This window comes from Chelonia mydas, chromosome 7 (assembly GCF_015237465.2).
Source record: "Chelonia mydas isolate rCheMyd1 chromosome 7, rCheMyd1.pri.v2, whole genome shotgun sequence".
Classification (NCBI taxonomy): domain Eukaryota; kingdom Metazoa; phylum Chordata; order Testudines; family Cheloniidae; genus Chelonia; species Chelonia mydas.
In genome coordinates, this window is record NC_057853.1 from 52,959,076 (window position 1) to 52,978,129 (window position 19,054).

General features: G+C 45.6%; 1 protein-coding gene across 3 annotated transcripts in view; it reads left to right on the forward strand.

Moving 5' to 3' along the window:
• Window positions 1–6,417: 6,417 nt before the first annotated feature.
• The window catches only part of ZSWIM8 (zinc finger SWIM-type containing 8), a 138,833-nt gene continuing 126,196 nt past the window's right edge, over window positions 6,418–19,054 (forward strand). For 2 of the 3 annotated variants that reach the window (XM_027829784.3, XM_037903658.2), the window contains exon 1: window positions 6,419–7,909. In XM_027829784.3, the coding sequence (XP_027685585.2) occupies window positions 7,732–7,909 (178 nt within the window). In that variant the 5' untranslated portion in view covers window positions 6,419–7,731. Of the gene's footprint in view, window positions 7,910–19,054 lie in introns of all 3 variants that reach the window. The other variant, XM_037903657.2, reaches the window with a different exon arrangement.

Consider the following 19,054-nt stretch of genomic DNA (forward strand, 5'->3'; position numbering starts at 1 on the left):
GGAAGGAGGGGTGAGGAGTTGAGAGGCTAGGAGAAAGCTACAGAGGGTGCAGCAGCAGCTTGGTAAAGAGGTTTCCACTTTGAAAATAAAGTCCTGCTGAAGCTTGTTAGTACCTTGCCTGGTTGATACAACATTTTGGTAACGAGGATGGATCTTCTGCCTCTGAACCCACCAGCACCCTTTCTGCAAAGCCCAGGTGAGCCTCCAAATGCTTTTATTACCTGGATCCATATGTTTGAGACTTATCTGCTTGCAATCAGTACTACAGAGATTTCTGAAGTAAGAAAGCGTGCTCTGCTAATCCACTGCCTTGGAGCAGAAGGGCAGTGTATATTTTACACTTTTCCCCTTGCAGATGATAAATATGAGACTGCGCTCACTGGATTAAAGAATTTTTTTGTGCCAAAAGTGAATGTAGTAGCTAATCGCTACAGATTTCGCCAGTGTGAGCAGAAACGAGGGGAAACTATAATGCACTATATTGTTTCCCTAAGGAGTCTGATTGTAATTTGTGACTTTGGGAATATGGCAGATAAGTTGATTAGAGACCAGCTCATTGAGAAAACAACCATGTTTCATGTAAGAGAACACTTACTTCTAGAACCACAACTTACACTAGAAAAAGCAATAACCATTGCTACTCAGATTGAGTCAGCTACAGCTGAAGCCAAAATAATGAGCATGGATATGGGAGGCACAGTCCAGGCTGTCACTGCTTTGCAGAAAAGTTCACTACCACTGCAGACACACAATTGCAAGAGGAAAACTAATGAAAAACCACCAAATCAGCAATTTCAAAATACAGTAAAAGCATGTTTTCGCTGTGGATCCCCACAACACCTTGCAAGCTACACAGGATGTCCGGCAAAAGTAGCTCAGTGCAATCACTGCAAAAAGATTGGGCATTTTGCTAAAGTATGTCGCTGCAGCCAGTTCAATCAACAGGTGCATGCAGTTACAATACCAGATGTTACTGTGCTGAGCGTGGACAAAATCACTACTGCACATATTCCAGAACAGATAAAGTGCACTGTAAAAGTTTCCGCCATACCCTCAGGCAAACCACACTCTATTCAGCTAATGTTGGACACTGGCTCAGCAGTATCTATACTACCCGATTCCATCTATTTGCATTACTTTAAAGATGTGCCTCTTACTGAACCCAAACTTCACTTGGTGTGCTATTTGAAAAACCATATTCCAGTACATGGCTCCCTACCAGTTATAGTTACTTTTGGTGATTGCTGTGTAACTGCAGAGTTCTACATTGTCCACAAAGGCACTCCTATCCTTGGCAGAGATTTATTGGCTGCTTTAAATCTCTGGGTAGTTAATGGACAAATTGATCTTCCTCAGCAAAGCACTTTTGCGGTACACACACCAGTTTCGGCTGAGCTCAACACACTAGGTTGAGGAGAAACTCGGCTGTGCTTATGGGTTTCTGCATAAAGTTAAAATGAGGAATAATGTGATGCCTGTATGACAGAAGTTACGGCGCTTACCGTTTTCAGTCAGGGAAGCTGTTTCAGAGGAACTTAGAAAACTTGTTCAAGAGGACATTATTGAAGAGATTAACTTCTTGGAATGGGTTTCACCTATAGTAGTGATGCAGAAGAAGGGTGGAGGCATTCGCCTTTGTGTGGACTTAAGGGAGCCAAATAAAGCTATTGTGATTGACAGCCATCCTCTTCCTCACATAGAAGTATTTGCAGAACTCCGTGGAGCAAAGATGTTTTCTACTCTTGATTTGCAGAGCACATACCACCAGGTTATGTTGCATGAAGATAGCAAAGACCTCACAGCAGTTAGTACACATGAGGGACTATTTCGTTTTAAACGTGTTCCATATGGTCTCGCATCTGCCCCAAGTGCCTTTCAAAAATGATATAATTGATTCTGAAGAATCAACATGGAGTTCAGTGCTATCTGGATGATATTATCATGTTTGGAAATACTTCTGAGGAGCATGACAATAACCTGCAGTATGTACTAAACTGCATCAGCACAGCAGGCCTCCAGCTCAATAGGTCCAAATGCAAATTTAGGCAAAACTGAACTCTCCTTTCTGGGGCATACAATTTCACAGGCTGGACTAAAACCTGATCCAGATCATATACTGGCAATTTCAAATGCTCCTCGTCCAACCGATTTGCAAACCTTACGTTCCTTCTTGGGTCTTACCTCCTTCCCAATTATGCTTCTGTCATTGAACCGTTACGGGAATTACTACGGAGAAATTCAACCTTAGAGTGGACAACGGATGCACAAACTAGTTTTAAAACAGTGAAAGACTTGATTGTACATAGTCCAGTACTTGCACTATTCCGTCCTGCGTTGCCCACAATTGTAACTACTGATGCTTCTGATTATGGATTTGGGGCTGTTCTCACACAACTGCATGAGGACAACACAGAGAGGACTGTTGCATTTGCTTCAAGGACACTAAGTAATGCTGAGAGAAAATATTCTACAGTCGAAAAAGAAGCAGTTGCTTGTGTCTGGGCTACTGAAAAATGGAGAACTTACCTGTGGGGCCGCACATTCAAGTTGCACACAGACCACAGCCCTTTGATGACGTTGCTCACCACAAAAGGACTGGGAAGAGCAGGATACCGTATTGCTCGATGGTCTGCAATATATGAACTGGAATATAAGCCTGGAAACCAAAATGTGGTAGCTGATTACCTTTCTCGCCTGCCTTTGCCTTCACCAGATGGTCCACCGGAGAATGAGGATGTAGTAGTTGTGCTTATTACAAGCACTCTCACTGCAGTTACAAGAGAACAATTTCAAGCTACTTGTTCAGCGTGTCCAATTCAACAAAAACTATGGGAATTTCTGACGAAGAGATGGCCCAGTCACCCTAAAAACCTTGACCCAGTTTTGCTGCCTTATTTTAGAGTTTGGGATGAACTTTCTTTGTTTGATGGCTGTGTGCTACGAGGCACGCACTGGCTCCTTGTGCCAGAAGAATTACAGTCAAAACTCATACATCTGGCACACGATACTCATCAAGGAATTGTCGGAACCAAATAACGACTATGGGATCTGTATTGGTGGCCAGGGATGGACTCTCAAACTGAAGCACTCATAAAATCCTGTGTCATTTGCCAAATGCATGATAAGACAGCAGTGACATGTACCCCTCCATTACAGCCTGTTCCTCTTCCTGAATCTGCATGGAAAAAAGTGGTGATTGACATTGTAGGACCCTTTGATACTGCTCCAAGTGACTGTCATTATGCCATCACTTTAATAGACTATTTCAGTAAATGGCCTGAGGTAGTGTTTACATCGCAAATCTCTTCTGTTACAGTAATTAAGTTCCTCTCTTCAGTTTTTAGCAGGGAAGGTAACCCCAAAGAACTGGTTTCAGATAATGGTAGTCAATTTACTTCCCTGGAGTTTGAAACTTTTCTAGCACAGAGGAACATTTTACACAGAAGGTCATCCCTATATTACCCTCAAGCCAATGGGGAAATCACACGGTTTAACAGAAGTTTGAAAGAGGGTATGCAAATGGCTAAACTAGAAGGGTGATTGTGGATACCATTCACTACTGATTTCTTGCAAGCATACCGGGCTACACGACATGCCACAATGCAAAGATCAGCCACAGAGTTACTGCATGGGAAACAGATGAATAGTAAACTGAACATTGCTGGATTGTTAAAGGCACAACGTCATGCCGCAAATGAGGATGAGGTGAGAAAAGCAGTTGAACAGAACCAAGCAAAGTCTAAGGCTTTCACAAACAAGTGGCGGGGTGCTAAGGAACCAAAGTTTGAGCGTGGTTCCTTCGTTAGAATATGAAAACCTGGAATTTTACGCAAAGGGGATCGTAAATTCACAGCTCCTCTTAAAATCATAGAGAAGAAGGGACCTTACACCTATAGACTTTCTGATGGGCGGTATGGAATGCTTCTTATCTTGCACCTGCCTACGCACAAAGGGGAGACTATGCCAACACCCAGTCTGCACTGGATGACTTCACCGTAGTACCAACACAACAAGACATTGCACTGGAACCGGGACTTGAGAGATGGCCTGTCAGACCTAGACGACCGCCTGTCTGGATTAGAGACTGTGTTATGTAGTATCTACAGTGTTTTCAGTGTAATATTTCTGCCAACAGTATAGTGTCTTGTTTCATATTTGTTCCTGTGGTTAGAACAACAATGTTTATTTTAATTGGGAGAGTTTCTTAAGAGAGGAGGGAATGTGGTGTTTAGATGCTGCTTGTAATTATTAGAATTGGGAGCACTGGCTGCTGGGAGTCTGAAAGGACAGGAAACAGGAAGGAGTGGGGAGGAGTTGAGAGGCTGGGAGAAAGCTACCGAGGGTGCAGCAGCAGCTTGGTAAAGAGGTTTCCACTTTGAAAATAAAGTCCTTTTGAAGCTTGTTAGTACCTTGACTGGTTGATACAACACATGTGTGTAAGGTACTAGCCACTGACTGTGTCAGAGCAGCCACCTGAGCAAAAGGAGCTCACAAAACAGCAACACGACTACCTGTCCTGAGGAATTCCAACAGTATAGAGGGCCTTTCCCACCCAGCACAGAATTGGATCTACGCCCCATCTTCCCATGTACACATGAGCCTGCTTGCAAGGGGCTACCCAGAGTGTATTGCACTTTTGGGGAGGAGGGTCTTCCTTCTTCAAAAGCAGTGAGGCCTAGGTGTCCTGTACCTTGGCTGCTGGAAGACCCATAGAGGCCTTGGATGGAGATGCAAGTTAAAGCATCCCAGGAAAGTGGGTGAGTTGCATTTTTCAAGGCTGGGCCTGTATCTGGAGTCTGACCCTCTCAAAAATGGGTGCCAGGATCCAGACTCGGGACCTTATTCAAAGATAAGAGGGGAGGGAAGCCCAAAGCTGATAGAAGGGGAGAGAATGATGGGGGAAGGTGCACCAATGTTGTACATATAACAGGAGGGAAAGCAGCATCAGCAGAGAGATCTGGCAGGAGCTGGGTTTGAGAGGCATTTATTAAGTGATCACTAGAGGGGTGCAGCTGAGTGGGAGGAGTGAGGATGAGCAAAAGCCTCAGGATTCAGCAGGGGTGGGGGAGTGGAGAGGAAGCAGTGCCCATCTCCCTGTGCTTTGGGGAGTTCTGCCAGCACCTGGTCCTGAACAGTCTTCAGTGGGAACTGCCCACATGTGTCCTGCAGGGGATAAGCTTTCCCTGCTTGTATTGGGTGGGGGCTGCACCTGCTCTCCTCCACCCCTTGGGTGTTCTGGGTCACCCTCACTCTGAACTGTTAGCTGGTAGAAGACTACAAATCCCAGCATGCATTGTGAGGTCCCCCCACCCGAACTACATATCCCAGCATGCTGTGTGAGAGCCCACTCCCTACAGGAACTACACATCCCAGCATGCAAGGTGAGCGCCTCCTGTAGGGTAACCTGGTGTCCGGTTTCCAGCCAGAACACCTGATCAAAAAGGGACCCTGGCGGCTCTGGTCAGCACCGCCGACCAGGCTGTTAAAAGCCCGGTTGGCGGTGCTGCAGGGCTAAGGCAGGCTAGTCCCTACCTGTCCTGGGGCACTGAACTATGCCCTGGAAGCGGCCAGCAGGTCCAGAGCCTAAATGGGGGCCCCCCACTCCTATTGGCTAGCAACCGGCCAATGGGAGCTGGGGGGCGGTGCCTGTTGGTGAGAGCAGCACATGCCACAGAGCCTCCTGCCTCCACCTCCCCCCCGCCTAGGAGCTGAACCTGCTGCGCCACTGACCAGGAGCTGCCCGAGGTAACCCCATGCCCCAGCCCTGAGCCCCCCCATACCCTAGAGCCCGCACCCCCAACCTCACCCCATTGCCGCCTCCCACACCCTGAAGCCCTCATTCCCAACCCAGAGCCCTCACCCCCTCCGGCACCCCAAAACCCTGCCTCAACTTGCAGCCCCTTCCCGCACTCTGAATCCCTCGGCCCCACCCCCCAGCCTGGAGCCCCTTCCGGAACCCCAAGCCCCTCATCTCTGGACCCACCCCAGAGCCCTCACCTCTCCCACACCCCAAACTCCTGCCCCAGCCCAGTGAAAGTGAGTGAGGGCAGGGAAGAGCAAGCCACTGGGGGGGTGTTGTGAGCAGGGGCAGGGCCTTGGGGAAGGGGCAGGACAGGGGCGAGGCCTCGGGGAAGGGGCAGGGCTAGGGCCTTCAGTTTTGTGTGATTAGAAAGCTGCCATTCGTTGCCTCCCACCCTACAGAAACTACACATCCCAGAATGTAGGGGAGCGCCCCCTCTCCCTACAAGAACTACATATCCCAGCATGCCATGTGAGGACCCCCTCCCTATAGGAACTACACATCCCAGCATGCACTGTGAGCCTGCCCACCCCGGAACTACACATCCCAGAATGTCTGGTGAGGTGTTTTCCTCCCGCCGGTGGGGACTGCCAGTCCCAGCATGCACGGGGGCCCCGTGGCATGCTGGGACTGGCGGTGTCCCGCGGGGCGGACGGCTGCGAGCGGAAGCCGGAAGCGGCGCGGCGGAAGCGGGTCCCGGCTGGCGGGGGTCGGCAGGTGATACTGGGCAGCGCAGAGCCATCTTACCCGGCCGGGGACGGGAGTCCGGTCGCTGCCTGCGCCAGGAGAGGAGCCGGGACCGGGCTGCGGCGGAGCCTGCGCGGGGAGCCGGGGCCATGGGGCGCTAGGGACCGGCAACCCGGAGCCGCGCGGTCCCAGCCCCGGGAGGCGGCAGCAGCTCCCCGTTTGTGTCCGCCAATCGCTGGAGCGGCGCCCCCGCACTTGCCCGCCGGCCCCATGGGGCAGGAGACGCTGCCAGCGCTCTGGTAGCCACCCCCTGGACACCGCTTCTTCTCCCCCCTCGGGGCACCGCGCCTGCCCTCCAGCACCGCCTGGGCAGCCCCCCTCGGCCACTGACCCCTGGGGGCACCGCTCCCCCCACCTCCGGGCACTGACCAGGGGTACCACTCCTTTCCTCTCTCCCCCAGGCACCGACCCCAGCGACACGGCTCCTTTCCTCCCCCGGGCACCGACTCGGGCACTGCTCCTCCGCAGAGCCCTCCAACCTTCCCCTGCCCAGGGCGCTGCTTTTCCCTTCGCTCTTCCCGCTAGCCCTGGGGCTGCTTCACCGGCGACGCGCCCCCTGCCTCCTAGGCAGTGCGTGAGAACCACCCCTCATCCCGACCCCTCACGAGAACAGGGGAGGTTTTACATCCATTCAAACGCAGGGAAGTGTCCCACCTCCACCCCCCACTACCTTTTTTGTGATGGGGAGATTTTTATTTTTATTTTTTTTTTTGCACTTGTGAGAGAAAAGCACAATCTCAGGGAAACCTGAATCTATAGTGAAACTTAAAAGAAACAAACCACCCCTTTCCCCCCCCCCATCAGACTCTCCAGGTCACTTGCAGCTGAAACCTTCAAACTTTTCTGTGTCTGTCAGACGCATGCCTCTGTCACGGCTGGAAGCATCAGTCAACAGACTAACCAAGTCCTGGGGTTCAAGTATGTTTTGTGGACATAAAAGTTTTTAAACTTTTTAAAGAACTTGGTATCTTTGGGATTTTTATGAGTTTCCCTAATTTTATGTCACTTTCCTGCTCTCCCTGCTTGAGACAGCTGTTGCTTTGTTTTTTCCCTGGTGTTGTAGTACAGGGACCTGAGTGGAGCTGGACTTTTAATTATTGATAAAAGTTGTCCTGGAGTCACGTTCATCCATCTGTCTGAGTGAGCAGATCTGTCCCTTTCCTTCCTCGTGTCTATTGGATGTGATGGAACTCATGTTTGCAGAGTGGGAGGACGGGGAAAGGTTTTCGTTTGAAGACTCTGACCGCTTTGAGGAAGACTCCCTTTGTTCCTTCATCTCTGAGGCAGAGAGCCTTTGCCAGAACTGGAGAGGATGGAGGAAGCAATCAGCTGGACCCAATTCCCCTACTGTCAAAATGAAAGGTGAGAGCACAGTTTCACTGGGATGTTCTGGGAATTTGAGTGAAACTTCTGGGCCATGTGCGGATGGGGAAGCATGTATACATGTTGGAACCATCCAAGGCATGAGCCAAAATCAGTTGCCTAGTAGGGGTAGCTTTTGAGGTAGAGGTTGCACAAAATTGTGCTAGGCAACCATCATTGCATCCAGGTTTCTATTGGAGGAGATCATTAATGTGGGTTTTCTGTAGTGCTTTTCTGTCTCAGACCATGTTTCCCAAAGCTGTTCTTGGGAATCTGGAGGGAAAAAAACAAAACCTACGTTGCAATAAGCAAGGTGCATACTTCAATGGGAATAATTAGTCACAGGCTCCCAGTTGTGTTTAACTGAATAAACTGCTACATAAAGATTGTCTTACTACAACAAACGCTCTAATGAAGTTGTGTGTTGGCTTCCCCCCCAACCAGTTTGTGTACAGTAGTCCATTTTCATGTTCACTCTTCTGTATTTCACTTTATCCTTCTAGTGCCTATAGCAAACTTTCAGCGGTAGCTGTTGAGCAGGCAGGTATGGAGACCTTATTGCAAGGAGTGACTGAGCTAGTACAGTAGTGTGTCAGCTCTGCCCCAAAGTTGATTATATTCCTGCCCTACTGACAGTTATCCCCTTCTGGCTGGAGAAAGCCTAATATACAGTACCAGCCTCCAGAAACTGATTTCCAAATAGTGGTAGCTGCTAACTTTTTGTCTGAGCTGACACGCGTTTGTGTTAAATCATTTTATTGAACAATTGTATTAAATCACTTGTCTCAAGTGACTTTATCTCACAGTTCAGGTACTGATCATACTGAATAGAGCCAGGCATAATGCTAGCAGAGCTATTTCAACCTTGCTTATATAATGACCATTTCTCTTTGTCCTGTGTCCCTCCATAGCTCTGTCAATCCCCATTAATTCTGACCTGTGTGACCTCACCTGCTTTTCTATTACTGCACTCCCCACAGCTCTGCACCTTTATCCTGAACTATGGCACTTACTGCTTTTCCAAGCCTAGGTCCTTCTTGAACAGAGAATGTTGTTTGTAATACGTTGTGCTGAAATATGGTAGTTTTGTGATGTGCATAAATGTCCGCTTGGCATTAGATTAGGACAAGAAAATGCATTTTACTTTGAACCATCATCTTCACATGACAGCCTAATTTTTCTCTGCTTAGTGAACTTGAACACTGGCACTAGTCCAGAATATTTAACCTCCTTTGTGTCTCTCTGCTGAGTGTCATGGGGCTATGAACAATGATGGGGAAGGAAAGGAGCTTGGAAATCTTGCCGAATGAAAGTGCAAGCTGGATGTGTTTTTTGAGGTGCTGCTGTCATGATACATTTTGGTTTCAGTTATTGAACACTCCCAGGTAAAATGAATAAGGAATGGTAGCACCATGAAGTATCTAGCAAAGCCACGTTATACTGAGATATAGACACCAGCGCCCTGTTCAAAGCAGCATATAGACAACATGGCTCTTTTGTTTTTGTATGTTTCACTTTAAACCTGGTTGCACACACTGAGGCACTGAGAGAGAAGGTGTTGTAGAGCTGAAAAAGTCCCAATGTAGAGAGGAAAGTCCCCTCCACCTCTACAAAGATAGGGGTGTGAGACTGGTCCATGCAGGGTCAGGGGTCAGATTGCAGGGAAAAAAAGATGGAGGTACTCTTTCAAACTCTGCCCACAAAATAAGGGCTGTCCACGAGTCGCCAAAATGAGGCAGTGTTCACCATAGATTGTGCAGGTGTTCAAAATACAATTGTGTGTGCTGCTAGACTCTCTTGATTTCTGCTCCCCCTCAGTGGGGCTTGAATATTCATTCCCATGGACTCTTCTGGGATACTTTGACATGGTTTCTTCTTGACTGAGTTAGAAAGAAGTGGTGATATCTCCCAATTGTCATCCACTGGTGGCACCAAAATTAGAGAGCCACTCAAAGTCAATTGTGCAGATCTGTGATCCTCGCTCTCCTTTCTAACATGAAAAATGAAATGGTTGAAATATATAAATTATCACTAAAGCCTTATTGAGAGGAATAGGGCAGTTCACACTTCTGAGAGCGATAGTTCCAGGCTTTCTGCAAATTCACATGGAGAGCTGTACTGGTTATACTTAGTTCACATTTCTGAGGTTTTCTTTGCAACCATAACTACTAGAGACTTACTTTTCTTTTTAAATGGAAACTGATATTCTGGAGAACAAGACGGTAACTTCAGAGAGGTGCTAGTTCTGCATATGGTGTGTGCTGGCTGTTTCTAAGCAGTACTCAAGGTTAATCTGTGAACTGTGAAATGTAAAACATGCACTGTGTTTCACTTCATAAGCATATTTATTCATCTAACACACAGGGACATCGTTTAAAGAAATGAAAAGCACACACAAGAACACAGCATAATTAGGGCATTTGGTAGCAAATGTAGACTGGATTTTCCTGAGAGATCCACTGTGTTACTGGAAACAGGGTAGTTCAGTCCTTTTTATGCTCACTCAATCCACCTACCATGAGGCTGAACGTAGAAGTGTAGGGCTGGAAAGGACCCTGTAAGGTCATCAAATCCAGTCCCCTGCACTTGGGTAGGACCAAGTAAACCTAGGCCAGCCCTGGCAGGTGTTTGTTAAACTTGTTCTTAAAAACCTCCAATGATGGGATTCCACAACCTCCTTTAGAAGCCTATTTCAGAGCTTAACTATCCTCACAGTTAGGTTGGATATTAGGAAAAACTTTCTAAGGTTCCCTTGCTGCAGATTAAGCCCAATACCTTTTTTTGGTCCTAGTTTTAGTGGACATGGGGAAGAATTAATCTCTCTCCTCTTTATGACAACCCTTACCATATCTGAAGACTGTTATGAAGGCTCCCCCCCCACCCCCCCAGTCGTCTTTTCTCAAGACTAAACGTGCCTATTTTTAACCTTTCCTCACAGGTCAGGTTTTCTAAAGCTTTGATCATTTTTGTTGCTCTCCTCTGTACCCTCTCCAGTTTCTTATTGTGGCACCCCAAACTGGACACAGTACTCCAGCTGAGGTCTCAGCGGTGCTGAGTAGAGTGGAACAATTACCTTCTGTATCTTGCATACAACACTCCTGTTAATACACCCCAGAATGGGATTAGCCTTTTTCAACACTGGATTACATCGTTGGCTCATGTTCAATTTGTGATCCACTTTAACCCTGAGATCTTTTTCAACACTACTATTGCCTAGCCTGCTAGTCCCCAATTTGTATTTGTGCATTTGATTTTTGTTCTTCCAGAGTGAAGTACTTTGCACTTGTCTTTATTGAATTTCATCTTGTTGATTTCAGACCAATTTTCCAATTTGTCAAGGTCATTGTGAACTCTAAAGTCCTCACAACAACCCCCAGCTTGGTGTCATCTGCATATTTTATAAGCGTACTCTTTGCTCCATTATCCAAATCATTAATGAAAATATTAAATAACACTGGATCTGGGACAAACCTCTCTGGAATTCTGCTAGATACTTACTCCCAGTTTGATAATGAACCATTGGTAACTGCTCTTTGAGTACAGTTTTTTCTGTCAGTTATGCACTCTCTTCTGGTGATTTTAATCTAGACCATGTTTCCCTACTCTGATGAGTGGTTGTGGAAGAATATTTGAACTTCTCCAGTGTGCTTTAAGGACTCATAGCTGTACTGCTTTTTCAGGAATGTTTAGGTGTACTGAACGCTCATACATCAGAAATTTAGGATAGTTACACCTGCTAAACTCTCAGAGCATTTTAATTGCTCAGTATGAGCAAGTGGCAAAAAGACCTTCTTGTCATACTTTCTCTGTATTCTGGGAGGGCATTTTCAGCAAAGTCACACAATATGTTTTTGCTTTCTTTTCAGATAGTAGAATCAATAACATTAAGTAGGAATCCATTTTGTCCCCTGTATGGATGCTAATACTTGTTGAATCTACACTAGCACTCATTAATTCAGCTGAACTGGTAATACAGTAACTCCTCACTTAACGATGTAGTTATGTTCCTGAAAAATGCGACTTTAAGTGAAACGATGTTAAGCGAATCCAATTTCCCCATAAGAATTAATGTAAATGGGGCGGGGGGTTAGGTTCCAGGGAAATTTTTTTTGCCAGACAAAAGACTATATTTGTCTGTGTGTGTAATACACACACAGTATAAGTTTTAAACAATTTAATACTGTACACAGCGATGATGATTGTGAAGCTTGGTTGAGATGGTGAAATCAGAGGGTGGGATATTTTCCAGGGAATGCCTTACTGCTAAATAATGAACTAGCAGTTGACTGAGCCCTCAAGGGTTAACTCGTTGTTAATGTAGCCTCACACTCTACAAGACAGCAGGAATGGAGGAAGAGGAGACAGCATGGCAGACAGACACACACACCCTGTATGTGTGTGTGTGAGAGAGAGAGATGTGCATTTCCCCTTTAAGTATGCTGACCCACCTTTAAGTACACTACCTTGTTAAGTTAATCAGCAAGCTGAGACCACAGCTGCTGCCAGGAAGCTCCCTCCATCCTAAGCCCTGTCGTGTGTCCCCCTGCTCTATGGAGATGGGGTAAGCGGGGAGCAGGAGCAAGGGGGAGGGGAACACCCTGACATTAGCCCCCCCCCCCCATAGCAAGTAGGAGGCTCCAGGGAGCAACTCCAAGGCAGAGGGCAGGAGCAGCACATGGCAGTGGGGAACTTAGGTCCCCGCTCCCCTGATAGGGGGGCTGCCGGTCCACCCTGGTTCCAAGCCCCCACCAGCTAGCTGCAATGTGCTGCTCTTCCTGCAAGCAGTGGACAAAGCAAGCGGCTGCCAAGTGACATTATAAGGGAGCATCGCACAACTTTAAACGAGCACGTTCCCTAATTGATCAGCAACGAAACAACGTTAACCAGGATGACTTTAAGTGGGGAGTTACTGTAACTTCATTAGGGAGTTTCAGGAAAACATTCCCACTGTAGTTAAAGCTTTTGAGAGCAACTAAAAACCCTTTCTAACTTGCTATTTAACAACTCTTGGTAATAGTATACATTTTACTTCAGAAGAATTGTTGATTTCATTACTTCAGTCCATTCAATTGCTTGTTCCTACTTCTTAGACTCAGGTCATAAGGGACTATCATGATCATCTATTCTGACCACCTCCACACGGCAGACCACAGAACCTCATCCACCCACTCCTATAATAGTCCCCTAACCTCTGGCTGAGGTACTGAAGTCCTCAAATCATGGTTTAAACGCTTGAAGTTAGAGAATCCACCATTTACACTAGTTTAAACCTGAAAGTGATCCGTGATCCATGCTGCAGAGGAAGGTGAAAAACCCCCAGGGTCTCTGCCAATCTGTCCTGGGGGAAATTCCTTCCTAACTCCAAATATGGTGATCAGCTGTACCCTGAGTATATGGGGAAGACCTCCCAGACAGACACCTGGGAAAGAAATCTCTATAGTAACTCTGAACCCTCCTCTTCTAGTGTCTCCATCTTACTCAATGAAAGTGAAAAAAGATATAGTCTTACACCTGATGTTTGGTAATTGCCTGTTTGTGGTGTTGATCAGCAGCTTTCAGATTTACCAGTTGGACTGAGAAACCAGGCACCTTGTGAATTCAGCACCGTGAAGACTGAAATAAGTCAAGCTAGCCAGCTTTCCACCAAACCATGTTATTAAATGACTTTCCCACCTCCGAGAAATTTATGGAATTTAGCAAACCAAACCCCTGTAATGATTCACAGCTCCACCCCTCCCATATTATTTGATCCCACCCATTAGCCATCCGAGGACTATGCCCAGCCTCCTTCCCCTCTAAGCTTCAAAGCAATTTTTTATTTTCTAATAGGTATAACAAGGACCTCAGTGGTCTCATCATAGACCTTTTAATTTGTTTAAAATAAGTTAAAATTTTCATTTACACTTGAAACTAGATCCTAATATTTCTAGTATGAAAAATCTTTTCAAGCATATGATGTTCATGTAAACACTTCTGTGGTAGATAAAACAGCCCAAAATCCAATTGCTTCCTCTCCACATATGCACACAAAAATCCATTGTGTTGGGTTTTTCTGAAAAATGTTTTTCACGTTCCTGTCTTCCCACCCCCAGTCTCTTCTGTCTCAAGTCTCTCAAGGACAGATGTTTACCAAACACTTAAGAAGGCTGCCAGGAATACTGAAGAACCGTGAAGTATTGTATTGCCAAATCTTTTTGCTCAATTTGTATTTGTGCCTTTGCACCAGCTTCTCCTGGAAGTGTAGTGACAACTCAGACCTGTGTAGTGATAAAACTCTATTCATACACAGGCAACTCATGTGAAGAAAAGCTTAAATTTGCTTTTACAACAAACTTGAATAGTTGTACAGTGTGTTATGAAAGGCTAGAGCTTGTACAGAGAAATTGTGGCAGCAAGTGGTCATCTAGAAAGCATCCTCATTAGCTGCAGAAGGTTAGTAGCAGCAGGTTTAACTTAATAGGCAGCAGGTTTAAAACAAACAAAAGAGTATTTGTTTGCACACAACAGAGTCAACGCATGGAACTCCTTGCCAGAGGATGTTGTGAAGGCCAAGACCATAACAGGGTTCAAAAAAGAACTAGATAAATTCATGGAGGATAGGTCCATCAATGGCTATTAGCCAGGATGGGCAGGGATGTTTGCCAGAAGCTGGGAATGGGTGACAGGGGATGGATCACTTGATGATTACCTGTTCTGTTCATTCCCTCTGGAGCATCTGGCATTGGCCACTGTCGGAAGACTGGATAGTGAGCTAGATGGACCTTTGGTCTGACCCAGTATGGCCATTATGATGTTCTTATGGTAGGACTCCTTTGAAGGGGTATAAATTGGAAAAAAGCCTCTGTCAAACTACTGGTAATACCCACTGTGTTAAGTTTGGGGTGCCATGCTTTGAAAAATCACACTGGAACGATACAGTACAGAGCATCTAGAACACTAGAAGGTTTGGCAGAGAGACCTGAGGGAAGGCTGGGGGCATGATCAGTTTAGAGAAAAGACTCAGTGATAGACAGAACAGTGTCTAAGTTTGTAAAATGCGATGTAAAGAGGACAGTGACTAAGGGTATGTCTTCGGCAGCGCTTTAATGTGGCTATGTAGTTGTGGCACCTACGCTGTGAGAGAGGTCTCCCAGCGCTGTAAAAAAAACCCACCCCCCGAGGGGAGTAGCTACCAGCCTTGGGAGTGCGGCTCCCAGCACTGGTGCACTGTCTACACTGCCACTTTACAGCGCTGAAACTTGCAGCGCTCAAGGGGTGTGTTTTTCACACCTCTGAGCAAGAAAGTTTCAGCGCTGTAAAGTGGCAGTGAAGACAAGGCCTAATTTTCATTAGTTAATAAGGACAGAAAGAATTAATGGGATCCAGAGAGCAACAGCCCCTCATTCTGCTACAAAGTCCTCCTGTAAAACATGCAACACGTTAAAATTAATCATAGGTCAAACACTAAGTACCTAAAAGTAACAACAGAAACTTGTAGTGTTCTTTTCTGAAGTTCATGTGCTGTCCCTTATGTTTTACTGCTCTCCAAACTGGAGAGGTCTATTGAGGTATCTGAGGTATTGTCTGTGGTGTACTATATACAGATGTAGAAGAACTTGGGGGTGGTGATATTTAAAATATGCACTGCATAGCCTGCTGCTGTGGTGCAGCTTTTTACTAGCGTATTGCATGGCCTGAACTTACTACTTCTATTTTGTTTGTGTTGTGGGAAGAGGGGTTTTTGCAAGTAACCCAGTCTTTATGCATATAGAACACACAAGATACAACATACCTGCTCATCATGTCCGAAATGGTTAAACAAATCTGTCCATATAGAACTGCAAACATTATAATGCACTACTGCTCCCAAATATATTAACAGAGCAACTGTTAAAAACCTGGTGGCCAGAGTGCAAAAGCCACACGTAAACACTCAGCGAAAGTTTACAGTAAAGTAAACCCTTTAAAAACTTAAATACAAAATACCACGAGAGAAAATACCACAAAAACATATGATCTGATGAGAGATAATATACTGCTGAAAATAGGTCTCCTCACATGATGATGTTAGGGGGAGGACTCAGATGCTAGCAGTATGTAGACTTCTCTAGACCAGTGTTTCTAAAAAAATGGTCCATGGACTGGCGCCAATCCCTGAGATCTCTCTGACACAGTTTAGGAAGGCAGCAGGCTAGTCCCAGGTGTCAAAAAAGGTTAAGAAACATTGCTCTAGACTATCAGTCAACCCAGGGAATGTTGTTTCACCTGTTTTGTGGTGGGTATTGCAGGTGTCAGTGGCTCTTTAAATAGCAGCAAGGTAAACTAAAGTTAATTAGGAAACAGTTCGTGGATTATTAGAATAATTGCAACTATGGAATAAGCTGTATGGGGAGGTTATGGAATCACCAGCGCTGGAGAGACTATAAGCGAGGCATTAGGTATTATTTTGTCAGGATTGGTTTTTTCCTGTGTTTGTAGTGTGCCTAGAACTGGGGGGCTTGGTTTATGACTAGATTCCCTAAACACTAAAGTAACACCACTGGTTTACAACTACTGTAATAATCTTCAGTGCAGAAATGTGGGCCACAGAAGCAACACAGAGTTCTTTCCCAAACTCAGCATTTTGCTTTTGTGATTCAGATGGTACCCAGTGATATCTCCATCTTTTAGGAGTCTTTTCCTATTAGGTGAATAACTATCTAAAGCATATGCCTGCCTCTTCACCTGCATTATGCTCCACACCCCCTTTAGAAGCCAAAAGTAATTATTTCCAGGCTCCCTTGAGACCATTTAGTGTGTGTGTGTGTGTCTCTCTCTCTCTCCCAAGAATGAGAACAGGAATGAGATCATAAAAGTTTAGTGGGAGGTTTGATTTTTTTTTTTCTACTAACTACCATTGGGTTGGATATTGGAAAAACTCAGATATAACCCTCCCCCTAAAATTACACATTTTGATTCCCTTTCTTTCACTAGTTTCAGAGTAACAGCTGTGTTAGTCTGTATTCGCAAAAAGAAAAGGAGTACTTGTGGCACCTTAGAGACTAACCAATTTATTTGAGCATAAGCTACAGCTCACGAAAGCTTATGCTCAAATAAATTGGTTAGTCCCTAAGGTGCCACAAGTACTCCTTTTCTTTCACTAGTGTCTTGTGGGTTCCTGTCTTTGCCTTGGTTTGGAATTTCTCTCACCTTTTTATTCAGAGGTCTTCCTGGATTCCCTTTTACTACTTAATATCTATCCTCGCCCACACGTCTTGTAGAGACCCTCTGATTGCTGGAGGATTGGAGATCACAGATGTGTCTGTCAGCCTGAGTTTCCAAAAGAATTATAGTAATCACACCTTTCCTTCTAGGGACTGAGTGCAAGGCTGTTTTACCCCAGGAGATGAGGATCTGTGTTTGGTCCTAAACTCTGATTGGCTGCTAAGCCCCCTTCTATTTTCTGTTCCTTCCCTTTCTACCTTCTTTGTTTGGCCACATACTTACAGTAACTCCTCACTTAAAGTCGTCCCAGTTAATATTGTTTTGTTGCTGATCAGTTAGGGAACATGCTTGTTTAAAGTTGTGCGATGCTCCCTTATAACCTCATTTGGCAGCTGCCTGCTTTGTCCACTGCTTGCAGGAAGAGCAGCTTGTTGCAGCGAGCTGGTGGGGGCTTGGAACCAGGGTGGACCAGCAGCTCCCTATCAGCTCCCTGCTCCCCTAAATTCCCTGTGCGGCAGCCACCCAGCAAGCTATCAATTGCTGGCAGTTCAGTGGCTGTCCCTCCCCCCACTAGCATGTGCTGCTCCTGCCCTCTGCCTTGGAGCTGCTCCCCGGAGCCTCCTGCTTGCTGTGCGGGGGTGACGACTAATGTCAGGGTGCGCGCGCGCACACACACACACAGTCTCTGTCTGCCATGCTGTCTCCTCTCCCTCCATTCCTGTTACCTTGTTAATGGAGCCTCACACTCTACAACGAGTTAACCCTTGAGGGCTCAGTCAATGGCTAGTTCATCATTTAGCAGTAAGGCATCCTGTTGGGAAATATCCTACCCTCTGACTTCACCACCTCAACCAAGCTTCACAATCATCATTGCTGTGTACAGTATTAAATTATTTGTTTAAAACTTATACTCTGTGTGTGTGTATGTATGTGTATATATATGAGTCTTTTGTCTGGCAAAAAAAAATTTCCCTGGAACCTAAGCCCCCTATTTACATCAATTCTTATGGGGAAATTGGATTCGCTTAACATTGTTTTGCTTAAAGTCGCATTTTTCAGGAACATAACTACAACGTTAATTGAGGAGTTACTGTATTTAACCTACGCTCCTGTGCATAGCTTGTTTCCCATTGGTAACAGCAGAAGCGGTGTTATCTTTGTCAGTTTCATTCTGCTGGGCCACTGGTATGATCTGGTGCTGTGGGCATGGAGAGCAAGGAGAGACTAATTATATTGCTGTCACAGCCACAGCTAGTCCAGCTCCAGCCCCCAGTGCATCCCTGGGTCACCAGTTAGAATAGCAGTGTGGAACTAACAAAGACCTGCTGCTGCTCTGATGGTTACAAATATAGGTATGGGAACATGTGATTCCTCCCTCCATTAAAACCGTGTGAGGGGCGGTAAAGCCATGACTTTTGCTGCAGTGAGAAGAGCTTCTACTATGTAAGAGTTTCCCAGGTGATTTATTGAATTTCAACTTCTAGGTTTGCTAAGCCTGTTCTCAAAACAGCTAACCTTTCTAAAATGAAAGTGAATGTTTTCAGCTCTCTCAGCTGATCATTAGTGATGTTACATGTAAATTGTTCTGTCCCCAAAAGCAGTTATTTGGCTCCTTAAAACTTCCAGACTTGGTTCATCTCCAAAATGGCTTGGTGGATTGATGAGACTAAACTGGCAATAGTCCAAGTTATACAGATCTGTGTTCTGTATTTGCACTCTCTCTGGTTCAAATGTGGTGAATGTAATCTGCTTCAAGAGCCAGTGGTCAAATGCAACATACTGTGACAATTTATAACTTTGGAACTCCAGTTCAGTTTGAAGAAGAGCAACAAAACCAGAAGATGTTACATAAACTGTTTACAGAGAAACATTACTTTTTTGTACATTTTTCATGCAAGCTATGCCTCCCAGAATGCTTTAGTTAAACAGAGGAATTAGGAAGGCAAAGCAAGGGAGGTTTTC